Here is a 16475-nt window from a genome sequence, read left to right on the forward strand (position 1 = left end):
CCAATTGGAGTAAGATTGGTTTCAGTGATATTTGGAATGACCCTGTACATTTCTGCAAAGTTTCAAAGAAATGTGAGTCTGCATGTATGTTTTAGGCACAGATGAATAATTTTCATAAAACTGTAATAGTTAAAATCTATCTCCTCCTGGGATTTTTGAGCAATCTGCACGAAACGTTTCACACTTGAACTTTGGACCACTTTCTACAAAAATTTCCAACGGATTTTCCATAAGTGAAAAAATGCAGAAGTTAGGAGCCAATGACTGTTTTTCATATAATTCAAAATGGTGGGAGATCTAAAGGTCAGAGGTCAAAAGTCAGAGTGTGAAAGTTGTTCAGCATGAGGAGACACATATGTGTATCCAAGTTTCATGGCTGTAGGTCAAACAGGGCATGAGTTGTACCTGTTCAAAGTTGGCATTTTCAATTGAGTGCTATAGCGCCACCTTTGGACAAAAGATTGTGAGAATTATTTTTTGATCGTTTTTCATGACCATCTACCATATGGCCGAGTTTCGTAAAAAGCGACAGCGCGGTTCAGCCAGAACTGCGAAAAGTGGCAGAAGAAGAAGAAGAAGAAGAAGAAGAAGAAGTGACAGAATACTGCCAATAACAATACGTGTACAGAGCAGAGCTCTGTCCCCGTAAATATAGCTGCAAGCAGCGATAATACGGGGCCTGTGAATAGAGAGAGAGAGAGACATGGAAACGGAATAGATTGAAGAGAGAGAGAGAGTGACATGGAAACAATAGATTGATGAGAGAGAGAGATGGAAACATAATGGTTTGATTGGACATCTCAACCTACTGCCATTAACAGGATTCGAACTCTCAACCTTCAGACTAATAGGCTGCAACACTACCTATAGTGCTATAGCTTTGTCCAGGCTGATATTGTCTGTTGAAGATCATAAACTCTTGCCTTCTTTCATGAACCAAGCCCCTGTTTCACTAACACTAAGATCACTCGTTCACAAACCATTTACCAATGAAGAAATTGTACATCTCCTCAGAACCAAAACTAGTGAAAGTAGCCGATCTACAAGCTCACAAACCATAAAAAGTTGTGAGATTGTAGATCAGCAATTTTCAGAATGAAGTATGTTATACGTTGAAAAAACGTACTCTCAAATAAGCATTTCAGGTTATCTTTACCATTTGCACATGTATTCATTGATACAGTCAGTTGTTTGCAATTCAACTTAAATTAAGTCTGCATCAAGTGAGGCTTGAACTGGCGACCTTGAGATTGTGAGGCATTCATTTAAGGGAGACGCCATTGGCCCAACAGCCAAGTAATTGTGAAAAAGGAGATCACACAGATGATACAGTTTCACGCAAATAGCTGAAAAATCCTGGGTTTAAGTGTTTTTCAAACTGCTCAAAATTGCGGACAATCTAAGGGCGGAGCTTACTGGTCAAAGCGATAGATGTGTTCCTCATGAGTCAAGGCACAAGTGTAAGCAAGTTTCACGACTTTCGGCCAAACGAGGCATGACTTTTGCCTGTTTAAAGTTTGCATTTTCAAAAAATTGCTATAGCGCCCCCCTTTGGCCAATTGGAGTGAGATTGGTTTCAGTGATATTTGGAATGACTCTCTACATTACTGCAACGTTTCAAAGAAATGTGAGTCTTGCATGTATGTGTTAGGGGCAGATGAATAATTTTCATAAAACTGCAATAGTTAAAATCTATTTCCTCCTGGGATTTTTGAGTAATCTGCACAAAACATTTTACACATGAACTTAGGACCTTTGCCGACAAAACAAAAGCGGCGGATTTTCCATAAGTGAAAAAATGCAGAAGTTATGAGCCAATGGCTGTTTTTCATATAATTCAAAATGGTGGGCGATCTAAAGGTCAGAGGTCAAAAGTCAGAACACGAAAGTTGTCGGGCATGAAGAGACGCATATGTGTATCGAAGTTTCATGGTTGTAGGTCAAACAGGGCATGAGTTGTACCTGTTCAAAGTTGGCACTTTCAATTGAGTGCTATAGCGCCACCCTTTGACGAATGAGTGTGAGAATTATTTCTTGGTAGTTTTTCATGAGCATCTACCATATGGCCGAGTTTCGTAAAAAGCGTATGCACGGTTAAACCAGAACTGGCAAAAACAAGTATTTTTCAAACTGCTCAAAATTGCGGAAAATCTAAGGGCGGAGCTTAATGGTCAAATCGATACGTGTGTTCCTCATGAGTCAAGGCACATGTGTAAGCAAGTTTCACGACTTTCGGCCAAACGAGGCATGACTTATGCCTGTTTAAAGTCTGCCTTTTCAAAAAATTGCTATAGCGCCCCCTTTTGGCCAATTGGAGTGAGATTGGTTTCAGTGATATTTGGAATGACCCTGTACATTTCTGCAAAGTTTCAAAGAAATGTGAGTCTGCATGTATGTTTTAGGCACAGATGAATAATTTTCATAAAACTGTAATAGTTAAAATCTATCTCCTCCTGGGATTTTTGAGCAATCTGCACGAAACGTTTAACACTTGAACTTTGGACCACTGCCTACAAAAATTTCCAACGGATTTTCCATAAGTGAAAAAATGCAGAAGTTAGGAGCCAATGACTGTTTTACATATAATTCAAAATGGTGGGCGATCTAAAGGTCAGAGGTCAAAAGTCAGACCTCAAAAGTTGTCGGGCATGAAGAGACGCATGTGTGTATCGAAGTTTCATGGTTGTAGGTCAAACAGGGCATGAGTTGTACCTGTTCAAAGTTGGCACTTTCAATTGAGTGCTATAGCGCCACCCTTTGACGAATGAGTGTGAGAATTATTTCTTGGTAGTTTTTCATGAGCATCTACCATATGGCCGAGTTTCGTAAAAAGCATATGCACGGTTAAGCCAGAACTGGCAAAAACAAGTATTTTTCAAACTGCTCAAAATTGCGGAAAATCTAAGGGCGGAGCTTAATGGTCAAATCGATACGTGTGTTCCTCATGAGTCAAGGCACATGTGTAAGCAAGTTTCACGACTTTCGGCCAAACGAGGCATGACTTATGCCTGTTTAAAGTCTGCCTTTTCAAAAAATTGCTATAGCGCCCCCTTTTGGCCAATTGGAGTAAGATTGGTTTCAGTGATATTTGGAATGACCCTGTACATTTCTGCAAAGTTTCAAAGAAATGTGAGTCTGCATGTATGTTTTAGGCACAGATGAATAATTTTCATAAAACTGTAATAGTTAAAATCTATCTCCTCCTGGGATTTTTGAGCAATCTGCACGAAACGTTTAATACTTGAACTTTGGACCTCTGCCTACAAAAATTTCCAACGGATTTTCCATAAGTGAAAAAATGCAGAAGTTAGGAGCCAATGACTGTTTTTCATATAATTCAAAATGGTGGGAGATCTAAAGGTCAGAGGTCAAAAGTCAGAGGGTGAAAGTTGTTCAGCATGAGGAGACGCATATGTGTATCCAAGTTTCATGGCTGTAGGTCAAACAGGGCATGAGTTGTACCTGGTCAAAGTTGGCATTTTCAATTGAGTGCTATAGCGCCACCTTTGGACGAAAGATTGTGAGAATTATTTCTTGATCGTTTTTCATGACCATCTACCATATGGCCGAGTTTCGTAAAAAGCGACAGCGCGGTTCAGCCAGAACTGCGAAAAGTGGCAGAAGTGACAGAATAAAGCGAATAATAAAACAGGTCCAGAGCTGAGCTCTGGCCCCGTAATAAAAATGTTACTTTTCAGGATTCCAATTCAAAAATAGCAGATCTACAAGCTTATAGATCTGCTATTTTTGCAGAATGGCCCTCTCCATCATCAAAGTACCCCACCCCTGCGTTAAAGTTATAGGCTTAGGGTTAAGGTTAGGTTTAGGGTTAAGGTTAGGTTTAGGGTTAAGGTTAGGGTTAAGGTTAGGTGTAGGGTTCGTTGGCGTGCAACGTAAAATCAACGATTGACTCTACATGCGGTTCTCATCTGCGCACCACGTTCACATGCAACGTTTTTGGGATAAAAACTGTTATCACCGTACGTTTCTGCAAAACGTACTGTGACAACGTGTTCTCTGGTGACCAGAGGCTGGTTACTGAACAAACACTCTCTATTAGTAATGATTACTATCATAACATTTTTACAAAAAAACAGGGGGCTCCTCACTGGCAGTGAGTAGTGTTTGTGTGCGTGTGCGTGTGCGTGTGCGTGAGTGTGTGAGTGTGTGTGTGTGTGTGTGTGTGTGTGTGTGTGTGTGTGTGTGTGCGCGTGTGTGTGTGTGTTTGTTTTGGTACACTTTGGCGGTTGGCCAGTGCGAGTAGGTTTACTCACAGCTATAATTAGCCCGATCACTCTCTCTCTCTCCCACTCTCTCTATCTCTCTCTCTGTAACTGCTTCCTCACCCCCTCGCTTTGTCTCTGTCTAGTAGACTCACTTTAACCTTTCTCTCTCCCTCCTTCGCCCTCCTTCACCCTCTCTCTCTGTCTCTCTATCTCACACACTCCATTATTATCCTCCCACACCACCTGTAAGCGCTGATGGAGAGTTCTCCTCACGATTATAGTAATTAGTCTGAGTAATATGCACACACACACACACACACAGTCACACACACAGTCACAAACACGAACACGCACACGCACACGCACACGCACACGCACACGCACACGCACACACACATTATTACATACAGTACATGATGCATGTCAGAAATCAATCGACAAATAAAAAATCATCTTCTCATATAACAGAAAGTAGTAGTATATCTCTACCTTTTAAAAACAAATTAAGGCTTTACATTTATATCGTCGTAGTCAGGCGTTATATCCAAAACCAAAACTTTTGGTTACTTTTGGTTTTAATATTGTAACGCCCCAACCCCCGGCTATGCATAATGTTCGGAAGAGATCGGGAATGTGACAACAACAAAAAAAAATCTTCATAAATTCAAGGCTTTATGGGGTGTAAAATTCATAGAAAATAAGTAATTTTGGGGGTAAACTACTCCTGAAACACTGAAAGGATTTTGTGAACACGCCTGCTGTTCTAACCTGTCGGTTGCTCCTGCCCCATTAGTGCATGCAGACCAATCAAACACAAAAATGACCACCTAGAATTGACACTCAAGAGTTTAGCAGCATGAGGTCTGTGCAGTGTAATGTGAGCGTTGATTTAAATCTGACAGTGGGGAAAAGAAGAAGCCATAATACGAAATGATGACACAAATATGTAATATGAAATCCTATTCATGTGCTGGCAGTAAAGAGCTGGTTGTGGGCGGTGCAAGCTGTCTTCTCTCTGCCAACAGCGTGTTGACGCCAGTTGGTGGGTGTGGTCTCCGTGACCTCAGAAATCTTCTGTCTGCTGTCTGATGTTCAAAGCCGTTGGCTAGTAGCGTGTGTGTGTGTGTGTGTGTGTGTGTGTGTGTGTGTGTGTGTGTGTGTGTGTGTGTGTGTGTGAGTGAGTGAGTGAGTGTGTGTACGCAGCTTTTTATTCTTTATGTAAAAAACTATGAATTTGGTATGAAATGTACACATACATTTGCCGTACCTCACATTGCCTTGCATTGCCTCGACTTCCTTTGCCTCGTACAAGGCATTGCATTGCATGGTTTGCTTTCCTTTCCTTGCCCGTTCCTTTCCTTGCCCGTTCCTTGCCTTGCCTTGCCTTGCCTTGCCTTGCCTTGCCTTGCCTTGCCTTGACAGACAGATAAAGAGATGAATGGAAAGAAACTGGTGGAGAAAAAACAGAAGCAGAGCCAGAGATAAACTAGACTGAAAGAACGAGCCAAATCGATGGTCTTGAACGGCGGATCCAAACCCAGCCGCCCGGATTTGAGCGGCGCTTCCTATTGCTTCACCAATCTATGTCCCCCCCCCCCCTTTCGCTTCGATTTCACAACCAGTGAAACGCAAATGTCACAAAGTCAGCAAGGTCACCTCCACCGGGCGTTTCTTTTGTGCAACATTCAGCAGCCGAGAGCATTCATATGGCAGGGCCAGAGTTCAGACGCACAGCGAAATCCAGAGTGTTCTCTTACCTCCGTAAGTGAAGTATCAATACCCTGTAACAGGCTATTTATAACAGGCCCTGTTACAAGTAGAAGTTCGGTATTCAAAATGTACTCATGTCGCTGTTTCTCTGAATCCTTTTGTGGTGACATTTTTTCCGTATCTTAATACATACCAGTCTGGACCTCTTTGTGAAGCTAACCAAAAACATCCAACATCAGCATAAATGTGAATGTGTTTATACAGTCTAGTTGTATTCAGGTTAGGCCTCACTGCAAAACGGGCTGAATTTATACTCCATCGTGCAATGGTGGCGCGCTCGCTGAAAATGACGATCTCCAAGCTCACAACCAGCCATGACGCAACGCACTGTGAGCTGGGAGATCTGCTATTTTCGAATGCACTGAAGTAGCCTATAAATCAGGCTAAATACACTGTAGATAGACGGTTAAATTAATAACAAATCTGGACAGGACACTCTGGTAACTGACCGGATATTCCGTTGACGACAAAACAGGGAGAATAAATTAGAGATCTGGACCACAAAGGGGCAAAAGTCTGATTTTTCTGTTCCTGCGGAAATAATAATAGTCATGGGAAAGTGCTGTGATTAAATAATTGGATCACACACACAAATGCAAACGCGCACACACGCAGGCACGCACGCACACGCACACACACACACACACACACACACACACACACACACACACACACGTTTCCATTCTCTAAATGATCAGGGTATTCAGTTAAGTTTCATGGAGAGTGACAGTAACTTTAACTGATTATTAAACTGATTATTATAGAGATTATTATATTATTAGATTATTATAGAGAAACACTGTTTTCCCTTCAGTAACTCTGGTTTTAATCCTCTCTCTCTCTCTCTCTCTCTCTCTCTCTCTCTCTCTCTCTCTCTCTCTCTCTCTCTGCAGGTACGTTCATCTCAGCGTTCACGGTGCTGTGTGGAGCGCACAATGAGCTGGTGTCTCAGCGCGGCCGGTGCTGCGTGTTCTGGCTCAACGTGGCGGCCGCCCTCATCCAGATCCTGACCGCGGTCATCATGGTCGGCTGGATCATGAGCATCTTCTGGGGCATGGACATGGTCATCCTGGCCAGTGAGTCTCGTCCTCGCCCTCTGACCCCTTTATTTTCCCAAAGATTTTCTTAAGATTTCCAGTTGAAAAACAAATTCAAACACTTTTTTCAATATGAATTTCATGAATAAAATAGAAATAATCAGTGAAATTGCCTAAATTACAAAACAAATGTTTAAGAAGTAGTGAAAATAGCATATCTATAAGCTTGTAGATCTTCTATTTTCACTAGTTTAGATCCCGGGCAGACATCTAATTTCTCTTTTGGGATCTCGAGATAAAAGGTTTGGGAACCACAGATCTAGATCAAGGGTTCCCAATAGGGGTGTGCATCTGTCCACTCCAAGGCGATACGATGCGTATCCGATACATGGGCTTCGATTCGATTCAGAGATAATTAAATATTAAATACAAAACGATTCGATTCGATTCTATTGGGTGCAATTAGATGCGATTTCGATTTGTTTGGAATTTGATACGATTTGATACGATTTGATACGATTTGATACGATTCGATACGATCTGGTTGTTATCCGCTACAGGTTTAATGAAATTTCCCAACTTAATCTATAAAGTTAAAGTTGCATGGCTTGGCTGACCTTCAAATACTGGAAAAAGATGGATGGCAAGTAAATGTATCACACCATTGTGTTTATTAGGGGTGTGCATCTGTCCACTCCAAGGGGTATCCGATACATGGGCTTCGATTCGATTCAGAGATGATTAAATATTAAATACAAAACGATTCGATACGATGCGCATCGATGTAGTCGCATCGTTAATGTTAAAATCGATTATCGATTCACATCGATAATTTTCGACACCCCTAGTTCCCAAACTTTCCAAACTTTCCTTTGCGATCCCCCAAAATAATAATATACCACCACCCCACCCTGACAAGCACTTGGAATTGTAGGCATTGCATTTAGTTTGACCCAGTTCAACAGATAGATATTGTGAAAATACCCGACCTACAAGCTCACAACGCCTCGCAGTGCGAGGCGTTGTGAGCTTGTAGATCGTCTATTTTCACAAGGTTTGCCTCTTTCTTACGCAATATTTGACAATTTGGCCAATTTGGTATTAAAAAGGTCTTAAAAGTCATTCAATTGTAAGATTCTCTGTATGTGTACACCTATACTGTATGTTGGTTTGTTTACTAATAATTTGGGGACCCCCCTGCATGGTTCCAGTTTGGGAACCACTGATCTAGATAGATCTATCTTTATTGTACTCTAGATAGAAGCTTTTCTCACTTTGTTTTCTTTCTTTCTTTCTTTCTTTCGATTGATTGATTGACTGACTGAATACTTTATTAACAAGATTATTAACAGTACATGTAGTACAGTCAAAAGTTACACAAAAAGCCCTGGGGGGCTTGTTCCCATTGTGACCCATTGTACTCAATTCATCAGTAAGACATACAATACATAGTGTACATTACATAGCATAATGGTAAAAGCTACAGTAGCAGGAAAAGATATATTTCCAGAGAAAGAGGCATGCTGACTCAAACGGCAGCATGGAGTGCAAGTACAATGCGCAACGTGTTGTGAGATTGTAGCTCTTCTTTCCTTGTTTTTATTCCGCCTATAATGACATGCCCAAAATAGGGATGTCAGGTTGAAAGTTAAGTCAGCTGTGGTTGCTGTACAATCACTTTTGACGCTTTTCTATTGTGTGGTACCGCCTCGACTCGTCTCCGCTTGATTGGAACATATACTACGTTCTTTCTTCCATTTCCTGAATAGAAATTGGTTTTGTATTGTTTTCCATCCGACAGCAACAATATATGGGGTGTGAAAGTGATGTCTTCCTGTCTAAAAAAGAAGAAAAAAAAACAACTAAAACATACTGAAAAATAAATAAAATATGTATCCTTTACAGTTTACACAGTTTAAAGCATTGTCTAGGCTTTTGAACACGCAGGGCTTAACAGACATGCACGCTACTTGGCAATGTGTTTCGAGTATCACTTCATAGTGTAGCCAAGACGGAACGTGTTGCCAAGTAGTCTGTATGTATGCTTGTTAAGCTTTTTGTGTGTTTGAAAGCCTAGAAAATGCTGGAACGGATTCAAATATGAAAGCATAAAAACACTTTCAGGTGAGGAACCCGGCCATGCAGTTGCACGATATCGATTAATTTCACATTATGGCTAGGTTAATACCTTCTTAACAGTATTCAGGAACAGTATTCCATGCAGCATAGCATAGGAGAGTTCATTGTGACGCAGTGACACTAGTGACAATTCTTTCCAACGAATGTTTTCACGTCACCATTTGGTATCGCTTCATCAGCTCGCTTAGAACCTCGGTGACGAGGATGATAATAATAATAATAATAGTAACACCAAGACAGTACATGAAGTCCCCAGTATACACAAAACCATCATATCAGCGACACAGTTTGTTTAGTGCAGCAATGGCTGAAGGGACAAAACTTCCACTAAAACAAACTTTTTGCCATTTCAAAGTTCTGTATCTTTGTCCAGATGGCATGAGTCAGGTTTCAAATGCTGTAAATGTATTGGTGTCACTGCTGTCTGTGTGTCACTGCTGTGTCTCTCACACAAACACACACACACACACACACACACACACACACACACACACACACACACACACACACACACACACACACACACACACACACACACACACACACACACACACACACACAGGCGGCCTTAAGGATCTGGAGCCCCGTTTCAAGAGCTAATATGAGGCCCATATACAAACCCCTCCCCCACCGCCGCCGCCGCAGGGGAGCAGATTTTTTGAAAAAAAGATTGCGGACTGAAGTTGGTTTGCTTCCGTAATCCATAATGGTGCATTTTCAACTAAATGAATTAGACTATTGCACTTCCACCATGGACAGCAGATAAAACAACTCACTCACATTAAATTAACAAAAGTAATATTGTTTGCCATTGTCATTACATCATTCACTTTCTTTCAAAATAATCAGATTCATTTAGATGAGCCCTGATTTAATTGGATCCTCATCCTATTTACTCTGATATTAGACTGTTTCTGACATGCACAAATAAACCAACAGTTTTATTAGAATATGATGAGCTACTCGCGGCACTTCTGTTATCTAACTATATAAATGGCGACCGACTTCCGCACCCTCGGTGTCGACACCCCACAGCTCTGTTATCGAATAAACAACGCACCGCCAGACCACATGTCGCCAACTGACTCGCCACGGCGGCCGCGCTGAATTTACACCTCGCGTAGGGGACATCTCACTGCTCACTACACCTTTTCCACCGCGCAACATAATTAATTCTACTCACCAAATGTCGGACAAAACGGAAGGGGAGGCAGCTTCGTACCGTTTACCGTGCGCACGACCTCATCACCACAACAGCAGCCAGCCGCTGCGGGGGTTTTTTCCTTTTTTTCAAAACTTTTTTTTTGGTCACCATTTTCTCCAGGCACCATTTCTGGTGTAACGTGCGGCAGCATGCGCTGGCTTGCGCCGCCATTGCACTCTGCCCATCTCCTCCACACCAACACACACGCAGCTCCTTTGCTTCAACCCCCCCCCCCCCCCCCCCCCTTCTTACGTACCTCCTTTGTTCCACCCAGGCCGTTACTTTCACTTCACTCATGTCTCGATCACACTATGTCCGTCCTTCACGTGCCATGTTCATCCCAAACACAAAAACAAACAAGTCGGGTTGCCAAGTCGTTGGCATGCCAGGTTCTCTAAAAACAAGCGCCAGAAACAAGCAACCACCTTCATGAAAAAAAAAAAAACACCGAAGGGGTCCGCCATGTTCCAGGGGGGTCCCCGCGCGGCCCAACACTCCACAGGGGGTCCGTCGACCAGCAGGGGGTCCGCGGGGGTCCCCCTCAAACATCAAAAATATATTTTTTTCAAATTTTTTTTTTTTTTTTTTTAACTTTTCCACAGTTTTACTCCAGCAATTTCAGTACCCCAATATACACGCGGCCACGCTGGGCCCCGTGCGCGGCTGGGGTTGAGGGGGGCGTAGCCCCCCGAAACTCTAGTATATGAATAAATGGGCAAAGAGGAGTCCATGAACACACCAAAACACATTACCGTCGGAGATTCACAGCAGGTCTGACTCTGTGGATCTGCAACGGAGCCTGCCGTTCCAACAAGCTAAACTCTAAAGCTAAATTCTATCATGTAGAATGGAAAACAATCATCACCACGGCACACCTATGACATTATTGTGTTGATACAGGCTTTGAGCTGAGGGATAGAGATAGGATAGAGGAGAGTAACCTAATCAGTTAGGCTATGTGAATAATGATGATGTGTTTTTAAATACAGTATGACAATGCTGTATCCTTTATATTTATAAGGTTGCTTAGCTGACCTGTTCAGACAATAAAGAGGCTACTCACAGGTTGTTCGAGAAAGTTGATTAGAGCATTTGTGATGAATGATGATCATTGTACAGTTTCCTCAGAGCTTTTCAGTTCAAGTGGTAACGTTAGTCCACGGTCCACCTTTATGATTAACGTCCTGCTTGTGCATCGCCCTCTCGTTTCAAAGTGTCTGTGGCATATATTAACTTGTATTGATACAATTAGTTTTGACTGTTATCACTATCGCGCGCAGCCTGTCTCGACAACTTAGCAGCAACAACACCTCTCCTTTTCCTGTCGCCCCATCACAATAAAGTGTCTCCCCTTTACCTCCCAAATGCCCCAAATGTTACATAGCAAAAACATAGCAAAGGCCGCCCATGCACACACAGTCTCAGCAATCAAGTCACTGACTAGTCACACCAGTGATTGCAATTTATCAATCACTGACTACCAGCCACACCCTAGTATAAAGCAGTGTCAGCCAGCCAGTTGTAAGGTGTTGAAGTTGATTGAATTGGTGAGTTGAGGTTAAAATGTTTAGTAGTGATTGCCAATTGCAATCACTTGTGACTAGTCAGTGACTTGATTGCTGTGTGTGTGTGTGTTGTGTGTGTGTGTGTGTGTGTGTGTGTGTGTGTGTGTGTGTGTGTGTGTGTGTGTGTGCGTGTGTAAATGTATCGGTGTCACTGCTGTCTGTGTGTGTGTGTGAGAGACAGCATTTGAAACCTGGGTTACAACAATGGAGGGGATGATCAGTGTAATTTGCTATTGTGAGCGCTAAGCGTGTGATGGATTTATTGTTCATATCATAAAGTGTGGGTGTGGGAAGTCCGATAATCTTAGAGGCAATACGGGTAATCATCTCATTGGACAACGTATTTTGTACCGGAGAAGTCCTAGGTTCACATTTACAACTCCAAACCAGAGGCAGTCCACTCAGAGGGTGGGCGGGGTCTATGGTATGGAGCCAGGCTAGGCCTGTGAGCAATTAGGGGTTAAGAGTCTTGCTCAGGGACCAATTTCATTTCATCGACACATTTGCTGGCCTGGCCTGGAATCGTACCTGGGGCAATCAGGGCCTCTGGCTCCCTAGGCAGGCTCACTAACCACTCAGCTATGGCCGCCCCTAAGTGCTCGTTGGAAATCACTCAACGGTCCTGCGTACCACCTGTTTCTAAATGTGACATAATGCAGGAGGCAGCAGGACGTTGCCTTATTGAAAACGAGCGCTTCCAAACTCTGAGACTTAGAAAAATTATCACCTGCATGGAATTCATTGACAGAAAGTAACTCATAACATGTCTATGGTGGATTTTTATGAAACAAAAACTTTGCAGACTGAAAGAGGATAATAGGCGCTATGCACAGCAGCCATATTGGGAATGAATTGGGCCCCTTCCTTACTTCCTTCACAGGTGTTACCAATGATACTAATTAAGGCTCTGTTCCATTTAGTGTGGCATAGTGGTTGGTTGTCTAATTTTCAAGGACCCCCATAACTCTCAGAGTTACACACCCACCATAAGGGGCCATTTGGGAACCAAAATGGAGTGTTTCTAGTGAGCCAACATGCACGATATCAGCACCCTGACCAGAATGGAACAGAGCCTTCATTAATATCATTGGTAACACCTGTGAAAGAAGAGGCCCAATTTCTTTCCGATATGGCTGCTGTGCATAGAGCCTATTCAAGCTTTCCGTAAAGCTGCCATGTTGGTGAGTTTGACGTTGTTTAAAACAAGGCCAGAAAGTCGTTTTTTGCCACTCAATAGGCATAACTTCCGGGTACGATGATGTCACGCGCATAGCCTCTATATGCCAAAATAAGTAGCAGATAACTCTGCCCAATGGAATACCAAAAGAGACAAGTAGAGTTGAGTTGAGTCTCAGAAAGCAGAAATGCTATATGAGGACATGTATGTACAGTACTTAATGCATTAAGACCAGGAAAGCATCTGTCATTTTAGATTTTAACCATTATCTTATACTTTGGCTATTCAAAAATAGCAGATATACAAGCTCATAGTGCGGCACATAGTAAAACAATTAATAAAACTTATGTTGCTATAATCAGTGCTTCTCAAACTTTTTTCATGTAAAGGACTCCCAAAATGACATGTATTTGGCCACGGACCCCCATCTCAAAATATGTTGTTCCGGGGACCTCCAGAAACAAAGATTTGAGTTTAAAAAAATGTTTGCTTTAAAAATATAAATAGATCTACAAGCTCATAGCGCTATGAGCTTGTAGATCTGCTATTTTTAATAGGCAATGTATAAAATAATGGTCAAAGTGGTTACACAGATCCCGTTTTTAGCGGTGCCAACCGCTCTAAGCTTGACTTTGTCCGTATGTCCGTCCGTCCGTATCAGCACGGGATGATGAGCACGGGATTTGAAACAGCTATAACTCCAGTTTGCAGCATGCCACCAAGTCCACATTTGGTATGTGCACTTAGACCACCAATAGGGACGAGCATGAATTGCTGAAGTTAGCAAAGCGGGGTCCAGGGACCCCCAGCGTCTGTTATGTCCGTCCGCCCGTTTAGGGCACGGGATTTGAAACAGCTATAACTCCAGTTTGCAGCATGCCACCAAGTCCACATTTGGTATGTGCACTTAGACCACCAATAGGGACGAGCATGAATTGCTGAAGTTATCAAAGCGGGGTCCAGGGACCCCCAGCGTCTGTTATGTCCGTCCGCCCGTTTAGGGCACGGGATTTGAAACAGCTATAACTCCAGTTTGCAGCATGCCACCAAGTCCAAATTTGGTATGTGCACTTAGACCACCAATAGGGACGAGCATGAATTGCTGAAGTTATCAAAGCGGGGTCCAGGGACCCCCAGCGTCTGTTATGTCCGTCCGCCCGTTTAGGGCACGGGACTTTAAACAGCTATAACTCCAGTTTGCAGCATGCCACCAAGTCCAAATTTGGTATGTGGACTTAGACCACCAATAGGGACAAGCATGAATTGCTGCAGCCCCGCCCCCTCTGTCTTCCCATTGGCTGGCCTTTAAACAGCCATAACTCAAGTTCGCAGCATGCTACGGAGTACAAATTTTGTACATGCACTAAAACCACCAATAGGGACGAAATGTAATTACCTAAGCCCCGCCCCCTCTGTCTGCCCATTGGCTGGGCTTTAAACAGCCATCATTCCAGTTTGCAGCATGCTACCAAGTACACATTTGGTAAGTGGACTCAGACCACCAATAGGGACGAACTGAAATGAGTTAAGCCCCGCCCCAAAGGCACCGCTTCCTTCACACAGGGTGTGATTTTTAATGGGTTAAATAACATAGAACACCACAGGCACATTCTCACACTCTCTCTCACACACACACACACACACACACACACACACACACACACACACACACACACACAGTTTTCGATTTGTGTGTGGGAGTAAGCCCCAGGGTTTTGTGTTCATTGTGTACACTCTGCTCTTAGCCTCAAAGCCAAAAGAGTATTTGCATATGATCATATATTATTAAAATGTATATTCTTCTGTTTGCACTGAGGGTGAAATCGTTATCCACATATTATCACTGAAGCAACCAATAGGCTTTGCTATAAGCTTAAAGGACTAGACTATATACCAGTTGTCTGTCACGTTCAGCCCACTGACTATGACTAAAGTGTGATTCACAGTATTGACATTATACTTTCCAAAGCATAAAGTGATTTATAACATTTTGGAGGATGACATTGGATTCTTTTTTTATTATTTTGTTCCAGGGACCCCCAGAAGCAAAGGTTTGAGTTGCAAATGTTCGCTATAAAAATATATACATGCACAATTTGCGCAAAATGTTCATGATTTTTCAAAAATAGCAGATCTACAAGCCCGTAGCTATGAGCTCTATCTATGATGTTAAGGTGAGATGAGGAATAGGACCCAAATGCAGACGAACCGTGGAACTCAAAAGTTTATTAAACAAACAAAAGACTAGCCCAACTTCAGGGCAGGCAAAAACTAGACACGGGCAGAAGAACAGGGATAAACAGATTGAAGGCCACAAAGACTCACAGTAACATTGAATGACGAACTAACAAAGAGCTAGACACACAGGGGAGTATATAGACACAGGGATAACAGGACACAGGTGAACACAACTGACAATCAACACTGGGATAGGCTGGGAGACTGAGAGGACACAGGTGGAAACACAGACAATCACAAGACTGGTAAGACAAGGCAGGTACAGAACTACAGGGGCAGACAGGAAGGCACAGAACATACTACAAAATAAGATACAGGCAAAAGGCAGCAACAGAAATACAATAGGAACGATACAGTCCTAATAAGTCCTTAAAAGGGCAAAATAAGGGCAAAATACAGTCAAAGTCCGAGGCCCGAGGAGCGGACCGTGACATATGAGCTATGAGCGCTATCTGCTATTTTTGAATAGCCAAAGTATACAATAATGGTCAAAGTGGTTAAAATGAGTGTGATGCAATATTAACTTATTTATCTGGGGACCCCCTGGTACCCCGCCAAGGACCCCTGGGGGTCCCCGGACCACACTTTGAGAACCAATGTGCTAAGGGAAACAACTTGAGACACTGTAGGTAATCCACAATATTTGGTCCGCACTCCTTTGCGGACCAGATATTGCACAGTATACAGTATACACAGTATTTGCATACAGTGAAATGTGTTCTCTGTATTCAACCCATCCAAAGTGTAATTCTTACTCATTTGTTTGTCTGTCTTTTTTCTTTTTCTGTGCAGTTTTTGTGTTTTCACTTTGCATTTGCATTGCACTGCTGGTCCCCTTGTAAGCTTGGATTCTTTTGCATTGTTCTTATTGAACTTTTAATGTGTGTTATTTATAACCTCTTCCATTAAAGGGCAAGACCACTTTGGTTAGAGGTTTGGGTTGTGTAGTTTACCTTGCCATGATGTAACTCCAAAGGTGGACAATAAATCTATCTAGCTATGCACAGCAGCCATTTTGGAGAGAAATTGGGTCTCTTCTTACTTCCTTCACAGGTGTTACCAATGATACTAATGAAGGCTCTGTTCCATTCTTGTCAGGGTGCTGATATCGTGTATGTT

General features: G+C 42.6%; 2 protein-coding genes across 4 annotated transcripts in view; both read left to right on the top strand.

Annotated features, from left to right (window-relative positions):
* The window catches only part of LOC311062527 (monocyte chemotactic protein 1B-like), a 64595-nt gene that overhangs the window by 21771 nt on the left and 26349 nt on the right, over positions 1 to 16475 (top strand). The window lies entirely within an intron of this gene.
* stum (stum, mechanosensory transduction mediator homolog) overlaps positions 1 to 16475 on the top strand; it is a 33023-nt gene that overhangs the window by 11284 nt on the left and 5264 nt on the right. Inside the window, exon 2 of one of the 2 annotated variants that reach the window (XM_084081633.1) lies at positions 6890 to 7081. In XM_084081633.1, coding sequence (XP_083937759.1) covers positions 6890 to 7081 — 192 coding nt within the window. The remainder of the gene's footprint in view (positions 1 to 6889; positions 7082 to 16475) is intronic. The other variant, XM_084081634.1, reaches the window with a different exon arrangement.

Source organism: Gymnoscopelus microlampas (genome assembly GCF_963454915.1).
Source record: "Gymnoscopelus microlampas genome assembly, chromosome: 16".
Taxonomy (NCBI): Eukaryota; Metazoa; Chordata; class Actinopteri; order Myctophiformes; family Myctophidae; genus Gymnoscopelus; species Gymnoscopelus microlampas.